General features: G+C 32.2%; 2 protein-coding genes across 2 annotated transcripts; both read right to left on the bottom strand.

The window, feature by feature from the left end:
• Positions 1 to 515: 515 nt before the first annotated feature.
• LOC112031805 (G-type lectin S-receptor-like serine/threonine-protein kinase SD2-5) lies at positions 516 to 4350 on the bottom strand. Its single transcript, XM_024064506.2, is given in 3 exon segments — positions 516 to 1612; positions 1615 to 3379; positions 4185 to 4350. Coding segments are annotated over 2 exon segments (2430 nt in total). The 5' UTR covers positions 3311 to 3379; positions 4185 to 4350; the 3' UTR covers positions 516 to 878.
• A 38-nt stretch (positions 4351 to 4388) lies between these two features.
• Positions 4389 to 7067, bottom strand: LOC136066588 (G-type lectin S-receptor-like serine/threonine-protein kinase SD2-5). The gene is made up of 2 exons (XM_065771138.1): positions 6900 to 7067; positions 4389 to 6095 (listed from the first exon to the last, which is right to left on the bottom strand). The coding sequence occupies exon 2, from the start codon at positions 6024 to 6026 to the stop codon at positions 4389 to 4391; it is 1638 nt and encodes a 545-aa protein (XP_065627210.1). The 5' UTR covers positions 6027 to 6095; positions 6900 to 7067.
• Positions 7068 to 17709: the final 10642 nt, after the last annotated feature.

The raw sequence follows: 17709 nt of genomic DNA, 5'->3' as shown, positions 1-17709 counted from the left end.
TTATTTTATTTTAATTTCTTTTAAATATACACATGAGTTTGCTCTTTTTTTTTTTTTTTAATTGAGTTTTTGATGATTTATTTATATTAAACTCTTCATTTTTTTGCACCCTATTAAGTCACCTAGAACAAAAATTTAAAAAAAAAAAAAATTTACTTAGCACATGACAACAATTGGAATCTAATTTAGAACCTAATTGAATTTTCTCTCAACTTTGCATATATATACATAATATATATATATATATATTAGGATTGATTACCTTTTTTTTTTTTTTTTTTTTGGAGAAAGAGAATTGATTACTAAGAGAATTGATTACTTCATGCGTCCTAATCTTCAAATTCTTTATTGATTTAACTTTGACCATATTTCAGGCTGAAATTTTTTTCCAGCAATACAAATAGTTTATAGTTATTCAAGTCTGTCTTTAGCTAACTGACTTTTGATTGATATGATGTTTAGGATAATGAGGGCATCAGCCTTAGCCAAAAGTTACACAGATGAGGCAATAACTATTTATGGAAAATTAGTGTCTTTACTAGTTCATGATGTGTACATTAAAATAGTACCTCCAGATAGTAAGCCTGATGGGTATCATAGGTTACCTACCTGGGGTGCTAGCAAAACAAGCATTCAAACCCTTTACTACAAGGACTAATGTAACAACTCCTCGAAGCATTTGCTCAGGTATGGGAATGGCTATTCACTGGTATTAATGGATATCCATTTCCTAAGGAAACAAATGCTTTGAATGGCATTGGCCATTCATTTTGATATCTATTCAGCATACAAAATGTTGTAGCATATAATAGCAACAAGATGAAAGCATAAGATAGAAATTTCCACACTTAGAAAGAAAGTAAAGTAAAAATTGCTTCCTATCTTGGGCCTGATAGCCGAACGTCTGACATGAGTACCTCACTAAAATCAAGCAGTCCTGAAGAAGATGCCTCTTCACTGCCCCATTTGTAGAAACTTGAGTGAGAACTAAGCTGAGAGAAGGTTGGTGGTGAAGGTACGGCAGAAAGACCTTCAAGCATTTGGACTACTTTAGTCATCGATGGCCTTAAATGCATTTCATCCTGAATACACCACAATGCTACTTTGATTGCAGTGGAAACCCTTTCGTCGTTCTCATCAATCTCTAGCGTAGAATCAAAGATTTCTGTCAGTTTTCCTGCTTCTAACAATTTTGAGGCATAAACAGGAAAATAGGCTTTCTCCAAATTCTCTTCTGGATCATAATTCTTCCTTCCTCCAATGATCTCAAGCAAGACCATGCCATAGCTGAATACATCACTCTTCTCTGATATGGCATAGTTGGTGATCCATTCAGGTGCAAGGTAACCTCTTGTACCCCTTAATGTCGTATACACAAGGCTTTGTTCTCGATTCATTAGCTTGGCCAAACCAAAATCTGATACTTTAGCTACATAATTATCATCAAGAAGAACATTTTCAGGTTTTATATCACAGTGAATAATTTTAACTTCACACTCCTCATGAAGATAAGCTAATCCTTTTGCAGTACCCACCGCAATGTTGAATCTTGTATCCCAATCTAACAAGTGACCCCCTTTTTTGTTCTTGAAGATCCATTTATCCAAAGACTGTCTACCATGAACTCATAGACAAGAAGCCGGTGAGAACCCTCAGCACAGAAGCCTTTGAGCTTGACTAGATGAACATGATGGATACTGCCAATAATCGTAACTTCAGCTCTAAATTCTTTTTTCCCCTGCCCAATGCCTTCCAATTTTTTCACAGCCAAGCGAGTACCATCTGGTAGAACACCTAGGTAGACTGATCCAAACCCTCCCTGACCAACCTTTGAAGTGAAATTTCTAGTTGCTTGACAGAGATCACTATAACTGAAACGAGCAGGCATCCCAGAAAGACTATTCAAGAAATTATCTTCTTCTGATATTTCTCCAGAATATTCCAGCAATCCCTTCCTTCTGCGGTAATACCAGAATCCCACATAAAGTAGGCCAAGAACAACCACTATGGTTGCAATAGCTATGAATACAATTGATAAAATATGCTTCTTTTCCATTCTTCTTGCATTACTTGGTCTACCATCACCGCTAACTGGGACCTTCATGTATGAAAAATAACCAGGAGAACCTTCACTAGAGCGTTGCAGGCTCCCTATCTCATCAAATAGAAAGCATTTCTGAGAACTTTTTTCATAGAACAGCACTAGGCAGGAGCAACTTGCAAGGCAAGCTTCTTGGCATGCATTTAGATTAGACTTCAGAAGGGGTTGAACAAATCCAAGTGCAAAATAAGTAAGCTTCTCACCAACATATAAAAGCTCTACTGAACTTCGGGAGCTATTACAGGTTGAGACAGTCTGAGGTTTGCAATTATTTGAGCTGAGAGATGTAGGGCATTGGCACCAGTTGTCAAAATAGCACACATAATATGGATCACAAGGCTCAGGAATGCTGCAGGACTCTTGTGGTATCTTAGTTGCCTCAGAAGTGACACCCTTTCCCTTTTGAAGATTATAAAATGATATTAACCCATCAGAGCCTAAAACAGCAGCCCACAAGGCATCGGTACCATTATAGTCAGAGAAAACCAATTGCCAAAGTAAAGATCCATCTCGATCATAGAAATTCCATGTATTGGACATAAAAGAGAGAGAATTAACACTGCCACTGACACTGTTATTGGTTTTCCTGCTATCATTTGAAATGGTCCAATAAATTTGTGGAGTTGCATAACCTGCATACAAGACCACATCACCTGAATTGAACGCAAGATAATGAGACAAATTGTTGTGGTTTGGAAAGCTTTTAAGTGTCATTCCTTCCTGGAACACCTGGCCAGGTAAAAGGGTATCAGTGGGATGGCTAAAACTCTGCCAAAGAACACGTTTATTCTCAGCAAACAAGACCAAGTTTCCTGAGTCCTGCAACTCCATGAATTTAGCACTTTTCCCTGTTGTGTTTGTAGACCAAACTACACCATCCCCTCTTTCCAAAAACACATTCCCCTGGTTGTCGAAGACAAATTTATCAGAATTGTCGATCAGCCTGCCTCTGTTAGCAGTCCAAATCACTTTGGAACTACCCAGGTGAATGACTACTAGCAGAAACAATTTGACATCCAGGGCAGTGTAAAAGGACAAAGCGAATGCCGAGTTGTTGGAAAGCAAGAATAGCCCATCATTATCAGCCCGTTCACTATGAGATGTTTGAAATCCAGGATATATCTTGCCAACATATTTATTGCTGGCGCTGCATATCTCAAAGACAAGGAGGAGACAAAGACACAAAGTTCTGAATTGGAACAAACCCATCAATTCTGAAACTGCACCAATCCCAATTTTGGCTAAGTAGGCCCCAAATATCTGTTCAAAGTTTCATACCTATAAAAAATTTCAGGGGTTTGGGCCAATTAGTGTAGAAAAAAAGAAAAAGGTTCAATGCTAGGGAAAATAAAATGATACACGCAAGATATTTCTTTGAGCTTACTTATACATGCCCCAATGAGATTCTATTGCAAAAGAATAAAATTTTATACACAGTTACAGGAGTAGAATTCTACATTGAAGAGAACTGAAAGATAAAGATAAACTTGAGGAGGAAAATGTCTACAAAATAATTTACACACAAAAATAGTCCAATTGCAAGTTCCATTTCTGGAATTCATGGGAGAGTTTCAAATATGAAAGAAAATATAGATTTTGCATACTCTATCTACCATCTAATCCAGGTGAAGCAAAACAAACATAGCAAAAAGCCAAAAACAAATACAAAAAATTAAAATAAAATAAAATAAAGAGAGAGATCTTAAATGAGAAACAAGAAACTAGGAACAAACTACTAGAAATTAAGATAGTTATAGGTGATACTGAATTGTTTTGCACACAAAGATAGTCTAATTACAAGTTCCAATGTTTAAGCATTTAAATTGAGGAAGGAATTAAGAAAAAGAAAATTCAAATAGTACCACCTCTGTTTTATGTGAGCTAAGCAAAGCAAACTGAACACGAAACTGCAACACATATCTACTAGAATTGAAGAAAATACTTGGTTATTAACTGATTATTGATAGGTTTCTTTGCTTAACGCTATATCAATCTATATATAAATATTACAAAGTTAAACACACTAGTCTTGCATGGCTATCAAGAAAAAGACCCAGAGAATGAGTATAGAGACATGGCTGACCTCATTTCTTGCTGTTGGTACAGAGACAAATGGATTCGCTGAGATGGGTTCTCGGCTTTTTTACCTTACTTGATGATCTACACATAGAGACAGAGAGAGAAGTTGGAACTTTGCTTTGGATGCCTTGGACTGGTCAGGTAATGAAAAATGTGGTTCCAAGTTGTCCTTTTATTACACTGAAACTTTAATGCATCAGCCGCCTTTTTATTTTTTATTTTTTATTTTTGAGGTTTTGTCTTTGCACTTTGCACTTTGCATCCCATCGTTTGCTTTTGAAAAGGGCAGTTGTGTACATGTGCGATGTGCCCCTGTTATTAAGTCAATTGCATCTGTGCACCTGCTTTTTTCTTTTTCTTTTTTTTTTCNAAGTGAATTTCTAGTTGCTTGACAGAGATCACTATAACTGAAACGAGCAGGCATCCCAGAAAGACTATTCAAGAAATTATCTTCTTCTGATATTTCTCCAGAATATTCCAGCAATCCCTTCCTTCTGCGGTAATACCAGAATCCCACATAAAGTAGGCCAAGAACAACCACTATGGTTGCAATAGCTATGAATACAATTGATAAAATATGCTTCTTTTCCATTCTTCTTGCATTACTTGGTCTACCATCACCGCTAACTGGGACCTTCATGTATGAAAAATAACCAGGAGAACCTTCACTAGAGCGTTGCAGGCTCCCTATCTCATCAAATAGAAAGCATTTCTGAGAACTTTTTTCATAGAACAGCACTAGGCAGGAGCAACTTGCAAGGCAAGCTTCTTGGCATGCATTTAGATTAGACTTCAGAAGGGGTTGAACAAATCCAAGTGCAAAATAAGTAAGCTTCTCACCAACATATAAAAGCTCTACTGAACTTCGGGAGCTATTACAGGTTGAGACAGTCTGAGGTTTGCAATTATTTGAGCTGAGAGATGTAGGGCATTGGCACCAGTTGTCAAAATAGCACACATAATATGGATCACAAGGCTCAGGAATGCTGCAGGACTCTTGTGGTATCTTAGTTGCCTCAGAAGTGACACCCTTTCCCTTTTGAAGATTATAAAATGATATTAACCCATCAGAGCCTAAAACAGCAGCCCACAAGGCATCGGTACCATTATAGTCAGAGAAAACCAATTGCCAAAGTAAAGATCCATCTCGATCATAGAAATTCCATGTATTGGACATAAAAGAGAGAGAATTAACACTGCCACTGACACTGTTATTGGTTTTCCTGCTATCATTTGAAATGGTCCAATAAATTTGTGGAGTTGCATAACCTGCATACAAGACCACATCACCTGAATTGAACGCAAGATAATGAGACAAATTGTTGTGGTTTGGAAAGCTTTTAAGTGTCATTCCTTCCTGGAACACCTGGCCAGGTAAAAGGGTATCAGTGGGATGGCTAAAACTCTGCCAAAGAACACGTTTATTCTCAGCAAACAAGACCAAGTTTCCTGAGTCCTGCAACTCCATGAATTTAGCACTTTTCCCTGTTGTGTTTGTAGACCAAACTACACCATCCCCTCTTTCCAAAAACACATTCCCCTGGTTGTCGAAGACAAATTTATCAGAATTGTCGATCAGCCTGCCTCTGTTAGCAGTCCAAATCACTTTGGAACTACCCAGGTGAATGACTACTAGCAGAAACAATTTGACATCCAGGGCAGTGTAAAAGGACAAAGCGAATGCCGAGTTGTTGGAAAGCAAGAATAGCCCATCATTATCAGCCCGTTCACTATGAGATGTTTGAAATCCAGGATATATCTTGCCAACATATTTATTGCTGGCGCTGCATATCTCAAAGACAAGGAGGAGACAAAGACACAAAGTTCTGAATTGGAACAAACCCATCAATTCTGAAACTGCACCAATCCCAATTTTGGCTAAGTAGGCCCCAAATATCTGTTCAAAGTTTCATACCTATAAAAAATTTCAGGGGTTTGGGCCAATTAGTGTAGAAAAAAAGAAAAAGGTTCAATGCTAGGGAAAATAAAATGATACACGCAAGATATTTCTTTGAGCTTACTTATACATGCCCCAATGAGATTCTATTGCAAAAGAATAAAATTTTATACACAGTTACAGGAGTAGAATTCTACATTGAAGAGAACTGAAAGATAAAGATAAACTTGAGGAGGAAAATGTCTACAAAATAATTTACACACAAAAATAGTCCAATTGCAAGTTCCATTTCTGGAATTCATGGGAGAGTTTCAAATATGAAAGAAAATATAGATTTTGCATACTCTATCTACCATCTAATCCAGGTGAAGCAAAACAAACATAGCAAAAAGCCAAAAACAAATACAAAAAATTAAAATAAAATAAAATAAAGAGAGAGATCTTAAATGAGAAACAAGAAACTAGGAACAAACTACTAGAAATTAAGATAGTTATAGGTGATACTGAATTGTTTTGCACACAAAGATAGTCTAATTACAAGTTCCAATGTTTAAGCATTTAAATTGAGGAAGGAATTAAGAAAAAGAAAATTCAAATAGTACCACCTCTGTTTTATGTGAGCTAAGCAAAGCAAACTGAACACGAAACTGCAACACATATCTACTAGAATTGAAGAAAATACTTGGTTATTAACTGATTATTGATAGGTTTCTTTGCTTAACGCTATATCAATCTATATATAAATATTACAAAGTTAAACACACTAGTCTTGCATGGCTATCAAAAAAAGACCCAGAGAATGAGTATAGAGACATGGCTGACCTCATTTCTTGCTGTTGGTACAGAGACAAATGGATTCGCTGAGATGGGTTCTCGGCTTTTTTACCTTACTTGATGATCTACACATAGAGACAGAGAGAGAAGTTGGAACTTTGCTTTGGATGCCTTGGACTGGTCAGGTAATGAAAAATGTGGTTCCAAGTTGTCCTTTTATTACACTGAAACTTTAATGCATCAGCCGCCTTTTTATTTTTTATTTTTTATTTTTGAGGTTTTGTCTTTGCACTTTGCACTTTGCATCCCATCGTTTGCTTTTGAAAAGGGCAGTTGTGTACATGTGCGATGTGCCCCTGTTATTAAGTCAATTGCATCTGTGCACCTGCTTTTTTCTTTTTCTTTTTTTTTTCGAGCAAATTATTGTTTGTTTTTCTTTTCTTTATCTTTTCATGTTCAATGCACTACTCTTGCAAATTTAATATCTATCAACAATATCAACCAAAATCTACCATTACCTTAAAATTTCAAACAAATACCAATCTTTAATATAGACAAAGGTACTTTAACCAAAAAAAAAAAATATACATATATATAGACAAAGGTACTCTCACAATAAAAAAATAATAATAATGAAATTGGCACAACAAAGCTGCACTACTTTTATACTTTTGGAAATTATAGTACCTCCAAAACCAACTGCAAAACATCTAAACTTATTTATTTAAGTTTATGAAATAGATTAAATACTTTTCTCTCCTTCCTTACTTTTATCTAATGACATTTAAAATTGAATTATGGGCTCTAATTTTTTTTTTTTTTTTAGTTTACAAGTTCTAATTACCCAACCATTATTATATAGACAATGCTATTTAGGGTGTCCATGGGTCAAGTTTGGTTGGATTGCCCGTCAAACAACACCCAACCCAACTATATCAAGTTTTAGGATCTCAAAAACACCATCAACTATTAGAATCATAAGTCGCCAACCAAAAAAGCTTTGGGTTTGCAACAATCAGACCGGTCGAAGTTGTCGTCCTCCTCAAGATCATGGTGCATGGCGGAGATTTGTCAAAGCAAATCTCACCAAATCTAGTAGAGAGCTTCTTAGATCGATGGAGATATTGTTAGATTTAGTGAGATTTTTGCTAAAGTTGTGGGTTTCATCACTATGAAGAGTCGATAAATACCGGATATAGACAAATGACGATATTATATGGCAAGTCGGTAGAAGTCAAATATTTGGGAAGGGAGAACCACCGCTTAACCCAATATTGATTGAATTGGAAGCCTTGCCTCCACCGTCAACTGAACCACCGCTCAGATCAGACAAATTTTGGGTTGGACGGCTTCATGTCGCATGGGTTTATCGAGTTCAATTGGATGTTGGATTGCCCTAAATGCTACAAACACAATAAATTTCACAATTTGTTTATTTGGCAAATTGCAATTAGCATAGCATTATTTTTACATGGGATCACCACTAATGTTATTTTTATTATATACCCATTACTATTTGTCACATCAATAGTTATGAAATATGTTGTAAAAAAATTTGTGTAATTAGATTTATGGTTTTTTTTTTTTTTTGTGAAATTTTTGGGTCATAAGAAAGAAGAAAGAAATTAGGGAGATTCAAACTAATGAGATATATTTCATAACACATGATTCTTGTCAGAGGCTATACTTTGGAAATTTAATACCCAACTATTTAACACTACTATCCTTTGAGAATTTAGTAATTTACAACAAGGTTAATGGCAATATCATCTCAACAGCTCATTACAAGTTAATGCCATGTGCGCATGTAAGTCAAATTTCTAATTATGCTCTGCCATGTTCTATAACCAAAAAAAATACACACACACACACACTTAGAGCTCTATTTGTTGTAAGTTGAAAACAGCTTTAGAGAAAGAAAAATTTTGTCTCAATAAAATAATAACAGTGGGTAACCATATGACAAAAGAAAAAATAAAGAAAAAACAAATGTGCAAAATATTCAAATTATAGGTGTAAAAATGCAAAAAGTAACCCACATGTTTTTGTCTCTTGTACATGGACTTGTTAGGGTCTAGGGAATAAAAAGCTTGCCGATGAGTACTGTTTGTTTTCTTAAAATAAAAACGCAAGAGAGAGAGAGAGTGGAGGGTAAAGGGTCAATTTTGGCCAACCAATGAAAGGAGTATTTGTAGGTGACTGGGTATTTTCTTCACACACGTGGCACTTTAGGTTTAGATTTTATGTCCCCATCTTTCATGTGAATTTCCCAGGTTAGCCCGTTACCTAAGATATAAGGCATCATCAGATTTTCCGCAACATAATTGCCTTTCCTTTTCTTCTTCTTCTTCTTCTCTCTTTTTTTTTATTTTTATTTTTATTTTTATTATTATAAATTATGAAGCCTATCTTCTTCTCATTGGCAGAGGATAGCCCATTCTATTAAGAGATCAACATCGTGCATGCCAGCTCTTGTTGATTCTAATTCTGTACCATGAAACTACTACTTTACACCTGTTACCATGGTGTAAAGAAAAAAAAAAACTACGTAAGAAGAAGGAGAGTGAATAAACTATCAAGCAATCAAACTTGTATTCTTTTACGAGTTTTTACATTTTAAAATCGTTATATGATAATTCATTATTAATTGTCGATATGAGTAAGTGTGACTATATTATTTTGTTGAGTTTATATAACATTTTTATTTTTATGCAATTTTCATTATCTAGTTGTCACTTGTCATTGTTTTTATAAAAATATTTTAAACTAAATAATAAATTCAATCCACTAGCATTGTATTAATTATTTACTCACACAACCACACTTTTTTTTTTTTTTTGAGAAACTAGCCAAACTTATTCATACAAAAATAATATACTAAATATCTACTTAACCAATCAAATACTTGAACAACACTTAACCAATTACATGTCTGAACAATCTCTAACTTTACTTCTTCTTTTTCTTCTTAAATTGCTTATTCTTTTTTTTTTTTTTTTTTTTTTTTTTGAGAATGTGACTATTTTATTTTATTGTCAATATAGGTAAATATGACTATTTTATTTTGTTGAGTTTTATAACATTTTTATTTTTATACAGTTTTCATTATCTAGCTGTCATTGTTTTTATAAAAATATTTTAAACTAAATGACAAAACTCAATCTACTAGCACTGTATTAATTATTCACCTACACACCCTCACTCTACGTAAATAATATACTAAGTATCTACTTAATCAATCGAATACTTGAACAATTATTAACTTTACTAATTTTTTTCTTAAATCGCTAATTTTATAATTAAAAAGTTATTATAACATGATAACATTACACACTATTAATCTCGTAAATCTTATTCATAGTGTGAATAAGAGGAAAAATATACCCAAGTTATAAACTTAGGGGTTTTAGCTTAAATTTGGTTAAACTTCATTAAGTGAGATGCAAATCCTCTAATAAGAGACCTTATCTAAACTGGAGATCTTTTTTTTTTTTTTTTTTTTTTTTGATGAACTTAATCCCGTAAATCTTATTCATAGTGTGAATAAGAGGAAAAATATCCCCAAGTTATAGGGCCATATTCATTATTGTATTGGTCCAGATGATTCAATGCATGAGTTAGACGGCTAGCTTTTAGAATCTTTCACTTTCATAGTATGAATCTAAAACATGTGAATCATAAAATACAAAGGCTTTTATGAATCATGACTCATATATGTGAATGTAAAGGAAAATCTGGAAATTATTTATCAGAGCAGGTGAGAGCATGATTGAAACACCAGGAACCTACGTTCCCACTTCATGAAAACAAAGATAAAAAGAATGTTCCCACTAAAAATTATCAATTTCAGGGATCTTCTAAGACCTAAATTAATCAGCTAATAAGGTTTTAGGTTGACTAAAGAATACAGTGATAAGACAAATCAAACACACGTCTAAAAGACACTTTTTGCTAGCTTTTGTTGACTCAAGTCTTCCCTCCTTAACTTTGTTCTTGGCCCTTTCAATTTTGAGAAAGACCTCTCCAACTGCTTCCACTTTGATTTTGGAAGGATCGAACACGTGCACCCATAAGTCCACAAACAAAGGTAATTTATATATTTGTATTAGCTTTACAGTTTGATTGATATGTGTCCAACCAAACTACCCTATTTGGAAATTTTAATAGTTAAAGTGGACTGAGCACAATCTGAGATCAAATTCATGAATATTACTAGGCTCAATAATAAAATATAAAATTGTAAATAAAAAATTTTCCATGGTTTGTAGTTTGTAGTTTGTACTTTGTTCTAGTCTTGGGGTGGGTAATATTTGAAAATAATGGGGGAGTTGTTGGAAATTTGAGTCTGCATTAAACGACAACATATTTATTTGAGTCTAGATTAAAATTTTCAAATCAAGATGAGTTGATTAATTGGACATTTTTCCTAATATCACCAAATTGCAGCTAGCATTTCAAACCTGTCATGTGTCATCTAGATCTTATTAAAGTTTGCATTAAAATCAACTTAATTAGAGTTGAGTAACTGGCCCAATATCACCAAATTGCATCTTATATTCAAACCACACTTCAAAATCGTAGCCAGCAACTTCATATTTATTAGATTAATATATATATATATATATATATTTCATGCTTTAAGAAAGAAGATCCTCTATATTTGAATAAATCTATTTCATGGTTCATATTAGATATCACAAATCTAAAAGTATATCTAATGTCAAATTATTTAAATTCTGTTAGATTCAAAAAATAAAATAATCTTAACTACATAGGGAATGGCAAGAAAAGTAATTGCATGATAATCTCTTTAGAACAAAAAAGAGAACCAAAACATGAAAATAGGGAAAATTTGTGAGAAAGAGCAGTGAAAATATTCTAAAACATGGCAAGTGAAAAATAGAATAAAAGTCTTCTTTTCTATCTTAACAATGTTTGGATATGTTTCTCAAAAAACAAAAATGTTCGTATATTAAATTCTTATGTTTTATTTTTGAAATATTCTTTTCATTCTTGTAATTTTGTCCAAATTTGATTTCATCTCTCAAAATTTTTAAAAATAATAATAATTTTGTCTTTGATAATTTTAAATGCATCAATTTCATCATTCTATTCATACACTATTAAATTTATTTTAGACCACCTTAACTTTTTAACGTGCCTTAATTTAGGCTTTAATGGGCAAGTCAGGCTTTTTTGTCACGTATACAATTTCTTTAATACTAGACTAGTGTGCGTTTGGGAAGCGCAAAACGCGCTTTCCAAACGCGTTTGCCTTTTTTTCTTCTTTTTTTTTTTTTTTGACTTTTCAGCTTTTCCAGCCGGCATTTTGTACTGTTTATTTATTACTATTGCAGCTACTGTTTAATAAATAAACAGTAATAGTAATATTTGATTTTTTTACAGAAATTTTATTGTTTATAGACTCACAAATTTTACTTTCCAGCAACTTTTTCATTAAAAATGGGTCTCACGGTACTATTTACACATTTAAAAATTATTTTGCTACAGTGTTTTTAGTTTTTAGTTTTCAGCTGTATTCAAACGGACCCTAGATATATAATTTCTTTAATGGGTCAAGTTAGGTTTTTTTGCTGAATTCGAAAACTGAAAACACTGTAGTAAAATAATTTTTAAATATATAAATAGTACCACGTAACCATTTTTAATATTTTTAAATACATGGATAGTGCTGCTACAATGCATGAACAGTGCTGCTACAGTGCGTGAACAGTAATAATTGTTTCTGTACAATAAATTCATGTGATTTTACTGTTTATGTGCTAAAAAAAAAAGTGAAATAGAAAACGTAGACGGACAATAAGTCCTATCCAAACACATACTAATGGATAACATGATAAAATTGATTCTTATTAAAAATTTTGAGGAAGACTGCCTCCCCCTCCTATTATTATTATTATTATGCTTGAGACTTTAAATAGAAAGTTTTTATTGTTCTTAAATATTCAAAGTTTAAATTTTTCTCCCGTTGAATCTATCAAATTATAAATTAAAAAAAATAAAAAAAATGTTATGGCGTTCCATAAAGGGTAGGATACAAGTCATACAACAAATCAAAAGAACAAAGATTAAGATGGGAAATGAGAAGACAGTTTATTTATAAATTATTCAAATTTTTTAATATATTAAAATTAAAATTTATGGATTAAATAGAGTAAATGATATGTAATTGATTGAAATTTGAAATGTATGAAAGTTTCAGCCTTTCTTTTTTCATTTAAAAAATAATAATAATTCAAGCACGGTTGCAGCAAATAATTTGGATTTTTTTTTTTTTAACAATAATTTGGATTCTTTTATAGATCGAGACTACAATTCTTTTTTGATGTAATTTTAAGGTTTTTCCTCAGAATTTTAGTGGTACGAGGAAGTCGAATTCAAAGTCTTCTTTAATTTTAGACATTATAGTTACTTTGTAATAGAAAAGTAATGAATGTTGGTTGAAATTTGGTTTTACTTTAATCTTGGATCCAACGTGCTCATGTTTTATGTTCATTTAAAGTAATTTATTCATGAAATAGAAAATCCATTTTTCAAATGAAATAGAAAAAAATAAATAAATAAATCTCATCTCTAACCCCCACCAAAAAAATCCCAGTCTACTTCTTCTTCTTCAAGGTATTTTTCATACTTTTAAAAAAAAAAAATTATAGATATTTTTTACATGTCTAACTTATTTATTTATTTTTCTAAAAAAAAGGTGAGCTCAACAACTCAATAGGTAAATAGTTGCCCTAACTAAATGGATCAAGCATATTAAAATTTAAAAAAAAATGTTAATAAACAAATATAAAAAAGAAACAAATTTTATAGGCTTGGAAACAATAATTTAAATTCAATCAAAACTAAGAATTACACTATTGCTTAACAAATGAATCATTTTAGAATTGAAAAGGAAATCCACAAATTAAAATAATTCCAAGAGTTGCTAAGTGTCTAACACTTAAAATTACAATCCACAAATCCTTAATGTTTTCAAAAAAAAAAAAATTACAATCCTTTATTCTTCTTGCTATCTATTCCAACGAGATTCCAATCTACTTACTAATCCTCACGATTGGAAATTATTATTATTTTTTTATTTTTTTGTAAAAAAATAAAATAAAATAAAGGTGAGTCCAACAACTCAATAGGTGACTAGTTGGCCTAACTAAATGGATCAAGCTTATTAAAATTAAAAAATAAAAATAAAAAATGCTAATAAACATATATAAAAAGAAAAAAAAGTGTTAAGAGACAAATTTTGTAGGCTTGGAAACAATAATTTAAATTCAATCAGAACTAAGAGTTACACTATTGCTTAACAAATAACAATAATATCAAATACTCATTGAGCTTTGAAAATGAATGTCTAAAAATATTTCATATACTAGCTTATGATGCAAGGGTGCAGAGTGTGTGTAATATTCCTACCTAATAAGAAATAGATTAAACACATTTATACTATTATATATAGTATTATATATGTAGAAGCATAATTTTTTAAGTTATATATGAATCCACATGTAAAACATAATTGACATACAATTAAAGTATAATTGGAAGGAAACTTGGCATGAAATTAAAGAGCATTACTGTTGTGCAAATAGCACCTTAGGACTCGAATCAATAACAGTAAATAAGCGGAAATTAAATAACAAGCACACACAACACAAGAATTTACGTGGCTTGGCAAACTGCCTACTTCCACGGTGACGACAGAGAAATTTCACTATAAAAATAAGAAAATACAACAGTGCACAAGAACACACTCAAAAAACCCAAATCTCAACATACCTTAACTCTCTCTCACCCACAAGATAAGAAAACACTATTCTTCTTTTTATGTGGCTGCTGCTAGGTTTTAGGATTTTTTTTTTTTTTTTTTTTTAATTGCCGCACACTAGCATTTATATATTGCTATGCTTAAGTCGGCAATATAGGATTTCTTGTATCAATTGTATTCGGTCAACTACTACTGCAACCGACTTAGACTTGTGAGTTCCTATTACAAGTTGTATTTGGTTTACTTGTAATTGACTTGGGCTTGTGGCAATTCAAGCCACACACACAGGTCCACTTCAACAAATTCGCATGTAAACATAATTGACATATAATTAAAGTATAATTGGAAGGAAACTTGGCAAGAAATCAAAGAGCATTACAAATATAAAGACTAATTGACATAAAATAATAGGATAGTCAGAATGATACTTAACTTGACACAAAATTGAAATGCAATTAGAATATAAATTGATTTCTTGTTAAACTTTCTCTCAGCTTTTGTTTATATAAAATGGTTGTCTATATAATAGAAAATGTTTTGTCATGGAGTGATTATGGGGGTTTCAACCATGGTTGTTGAGGCATAGAGGGCTTTTATGCTTGGGCACAACAGTTGTGATTATGATTATAAATGCAATCAAGAAGACCTTATGTTACTAATTATTTTATGCATTTGATATATGAAGCATCTCTTTAATTTATATCATGTGGGTTTTATAGTTGCGTGGAATTCACTTGTTGCATGAGAGATGTTGCATATGAGGGACGCATGAGATACTTGCTCACCTTGTGTAGTCTTGTATTGCGCTAGTGTGGGGTGCCTGGATTGATTGGTATGTTGCAGTGTTGAGTGACCCTCTACTAATACTAGCGAGGAGAGGGATTTTTTCTCATATTTTATTTTTACTAATTTTGTATTTTTATGTGATACTTTTAATCATTTTTCTACAACACCATTTTGACAAACTCAACTATTTACACCTTAATAGATCTTGATAGTGGCCTTAAAAAAAAGATCTTGTAGAAGGGTCACACTGTCAACATTCTAAAGCTAAGGGTATAAACTACAAAATATTTAAGGGACTTAACTAGTTGATTGTATAACTAAAGTGGATAATGGACAGGATAACTACAAAAGGAGAAGTTAGAAAGAAATTGATGTGGTGTCAGCCACATGAAATTAAAATTTTAAGTGATTGTTTTTCTCCTTTTTCGGGGGGAAAAAAGTTCATATTTCTCTTATAATCAATTTGTTACCTCGCATTGACTTAAGTTAATTTAAGGTTGGACAGGGTTTAATTTTAAGCACCAATGAAAAGATGATATTTGTATTTATCATGTGTATTATACATAATAGTGCATTTGTCATGTTTTTATTGGTAGTTGAGCCAAACCTTTTCCATCGAGGCTTGAATGTTATGGGTTGTTATTATCTTAAATTTTTATTGTCATTATCTTAAATTCTTGATCGGATCTTGTCGAATTGAGGTCTTGCTTGATCATGCTAACCATGTTTGAGTTGGACTAGATTTGGAGTACTGGTTGAACTGAGTAAATAACGTGGATGATATCTGAATTTATCACTGATTTAAAAGTGATATAATAGTAAGAGAGTGCATAAAGTTTTTTTTTTTTTTTTAATGCATTTTACATGTCATGCATTACTATTTATGATTACTAATAAAAAAATGCATTATTAATGATTAGTACCATCATAAGGAAAAACTATGGTTATCTCATCTGGGGCCACTTATTAGGACCAATAGCCTTTATGATATGTGTGGCAAAACCCAAAACTATATATGTCAAAATGACACCCTTCTAGAATGGGTGGAATCTCCTCAATTGTTTGACTTGATTATGAGATTGTGAATTTTTGGTTGGTCATCACTAATTACCGTGAGTCCAATATATAGATAGATTTCAAAATTCTTCAGTTGAAAAATCAAATGCTTTTATGATTTGACAAATTGAGCAAGACAAGACTTGTGCTAACATCTTGTTATTATCTTTTGATTTTATTATTACTAGCAGGAACGCCATAGCCCATAGAGGTTAGAGATTTAGAGTGAGAGAGGGAGTGTTTCTGCGTTAGGTCTCTTTCTGCATTAGCGTTAGGATTTTTTTTTTTTTTTTTTTTTAAATGGAAGAGACTGCATGCGTGAGGTTAAGGATTTGGGGGAAAGTTAGAGATTTAAAGAGAGAGGGAGTTCTTCTGCATTAGGAGGGGAGTCGGGAGAAATATAGAATAGTCGGATTGTTCTCTTAAAATTTTTTTAAAATAATGCTGACGTGGGAATTTGTGAAGCTTAGCAAAAAATTAAAGTAGGAGATTTCGGTTTATATATATATATATATATTGATTATTATTATTATTATTATTATTTTGCCTCTTTGGTTGTGAAAATTTGCTAAATAGGAATCTACTTGTCTTATCAAATATGGTGTGTTTTAAGTTTTTTTTTTTTTTAGATGATGGTGTGTGCTAAGTAAATATATAGGAAAAAGGGAGAAAATTTTAATTCAATCTATTCATTTTATTGAAGTAAACTTTAAATTTCTTATTCAACCATCAAAATATTTACCAGTTAAGTTAAGTAGAACTCACTTAGGACAGTAAAATAGACTCAACATTTTATTTATTCTTTTTAACTCAAAATTATTAAAGTTGATTTAGTAGTAAGTATTACACTATTACTGCAAAATAAGAATAACATGGGCTTGAATTTTCCACCCTCTCACTTGTTGTCATAAGTCATAACTTGCAAGCAGAAGGGAAAAATAACCAGAGAAATTATTTTAACCTTTTTTTCTTTTCCATCTTTATTTTCATATATTTCTCTCTCTCTCTTTGGGGATGTCACAATTTTGAACCAACCAGTGGAACCAAAAATTGGTCACTTGATGATGTCAGTACGGATTTATATATAGTTTTGTAGCATAAAATGATTTGTCTCAACTAATTTTGAGTGAACTCCAAGAAATAATCTGATTTGCTTTGTTCGAAATGAATAATAAATGTATAGTTGTCATAAATTCATCATGATGCAGTCATGCATCCAAAAAAGTATTA

This window comes from Quercus suber, unplaced genomic scaffold, assembly GCF_002906115.3.
Source record: "Quercus suber isolate HL8 unplaced genomic scaffold, Cork oak 2.0 scaffold_40, whole genome shotgun sequence".
NCBI classification, from domain to species: Eukaryota; Viridiplantae; Streptophyta; class Magnoliopsida; order Fagales; family Fagaceae; genus Quercus; species Quercus suber.
Note: the sequence above shows the minus strand (reverse complement) of the source record. Positions and strands in the feature narration are given on the sequence as shown.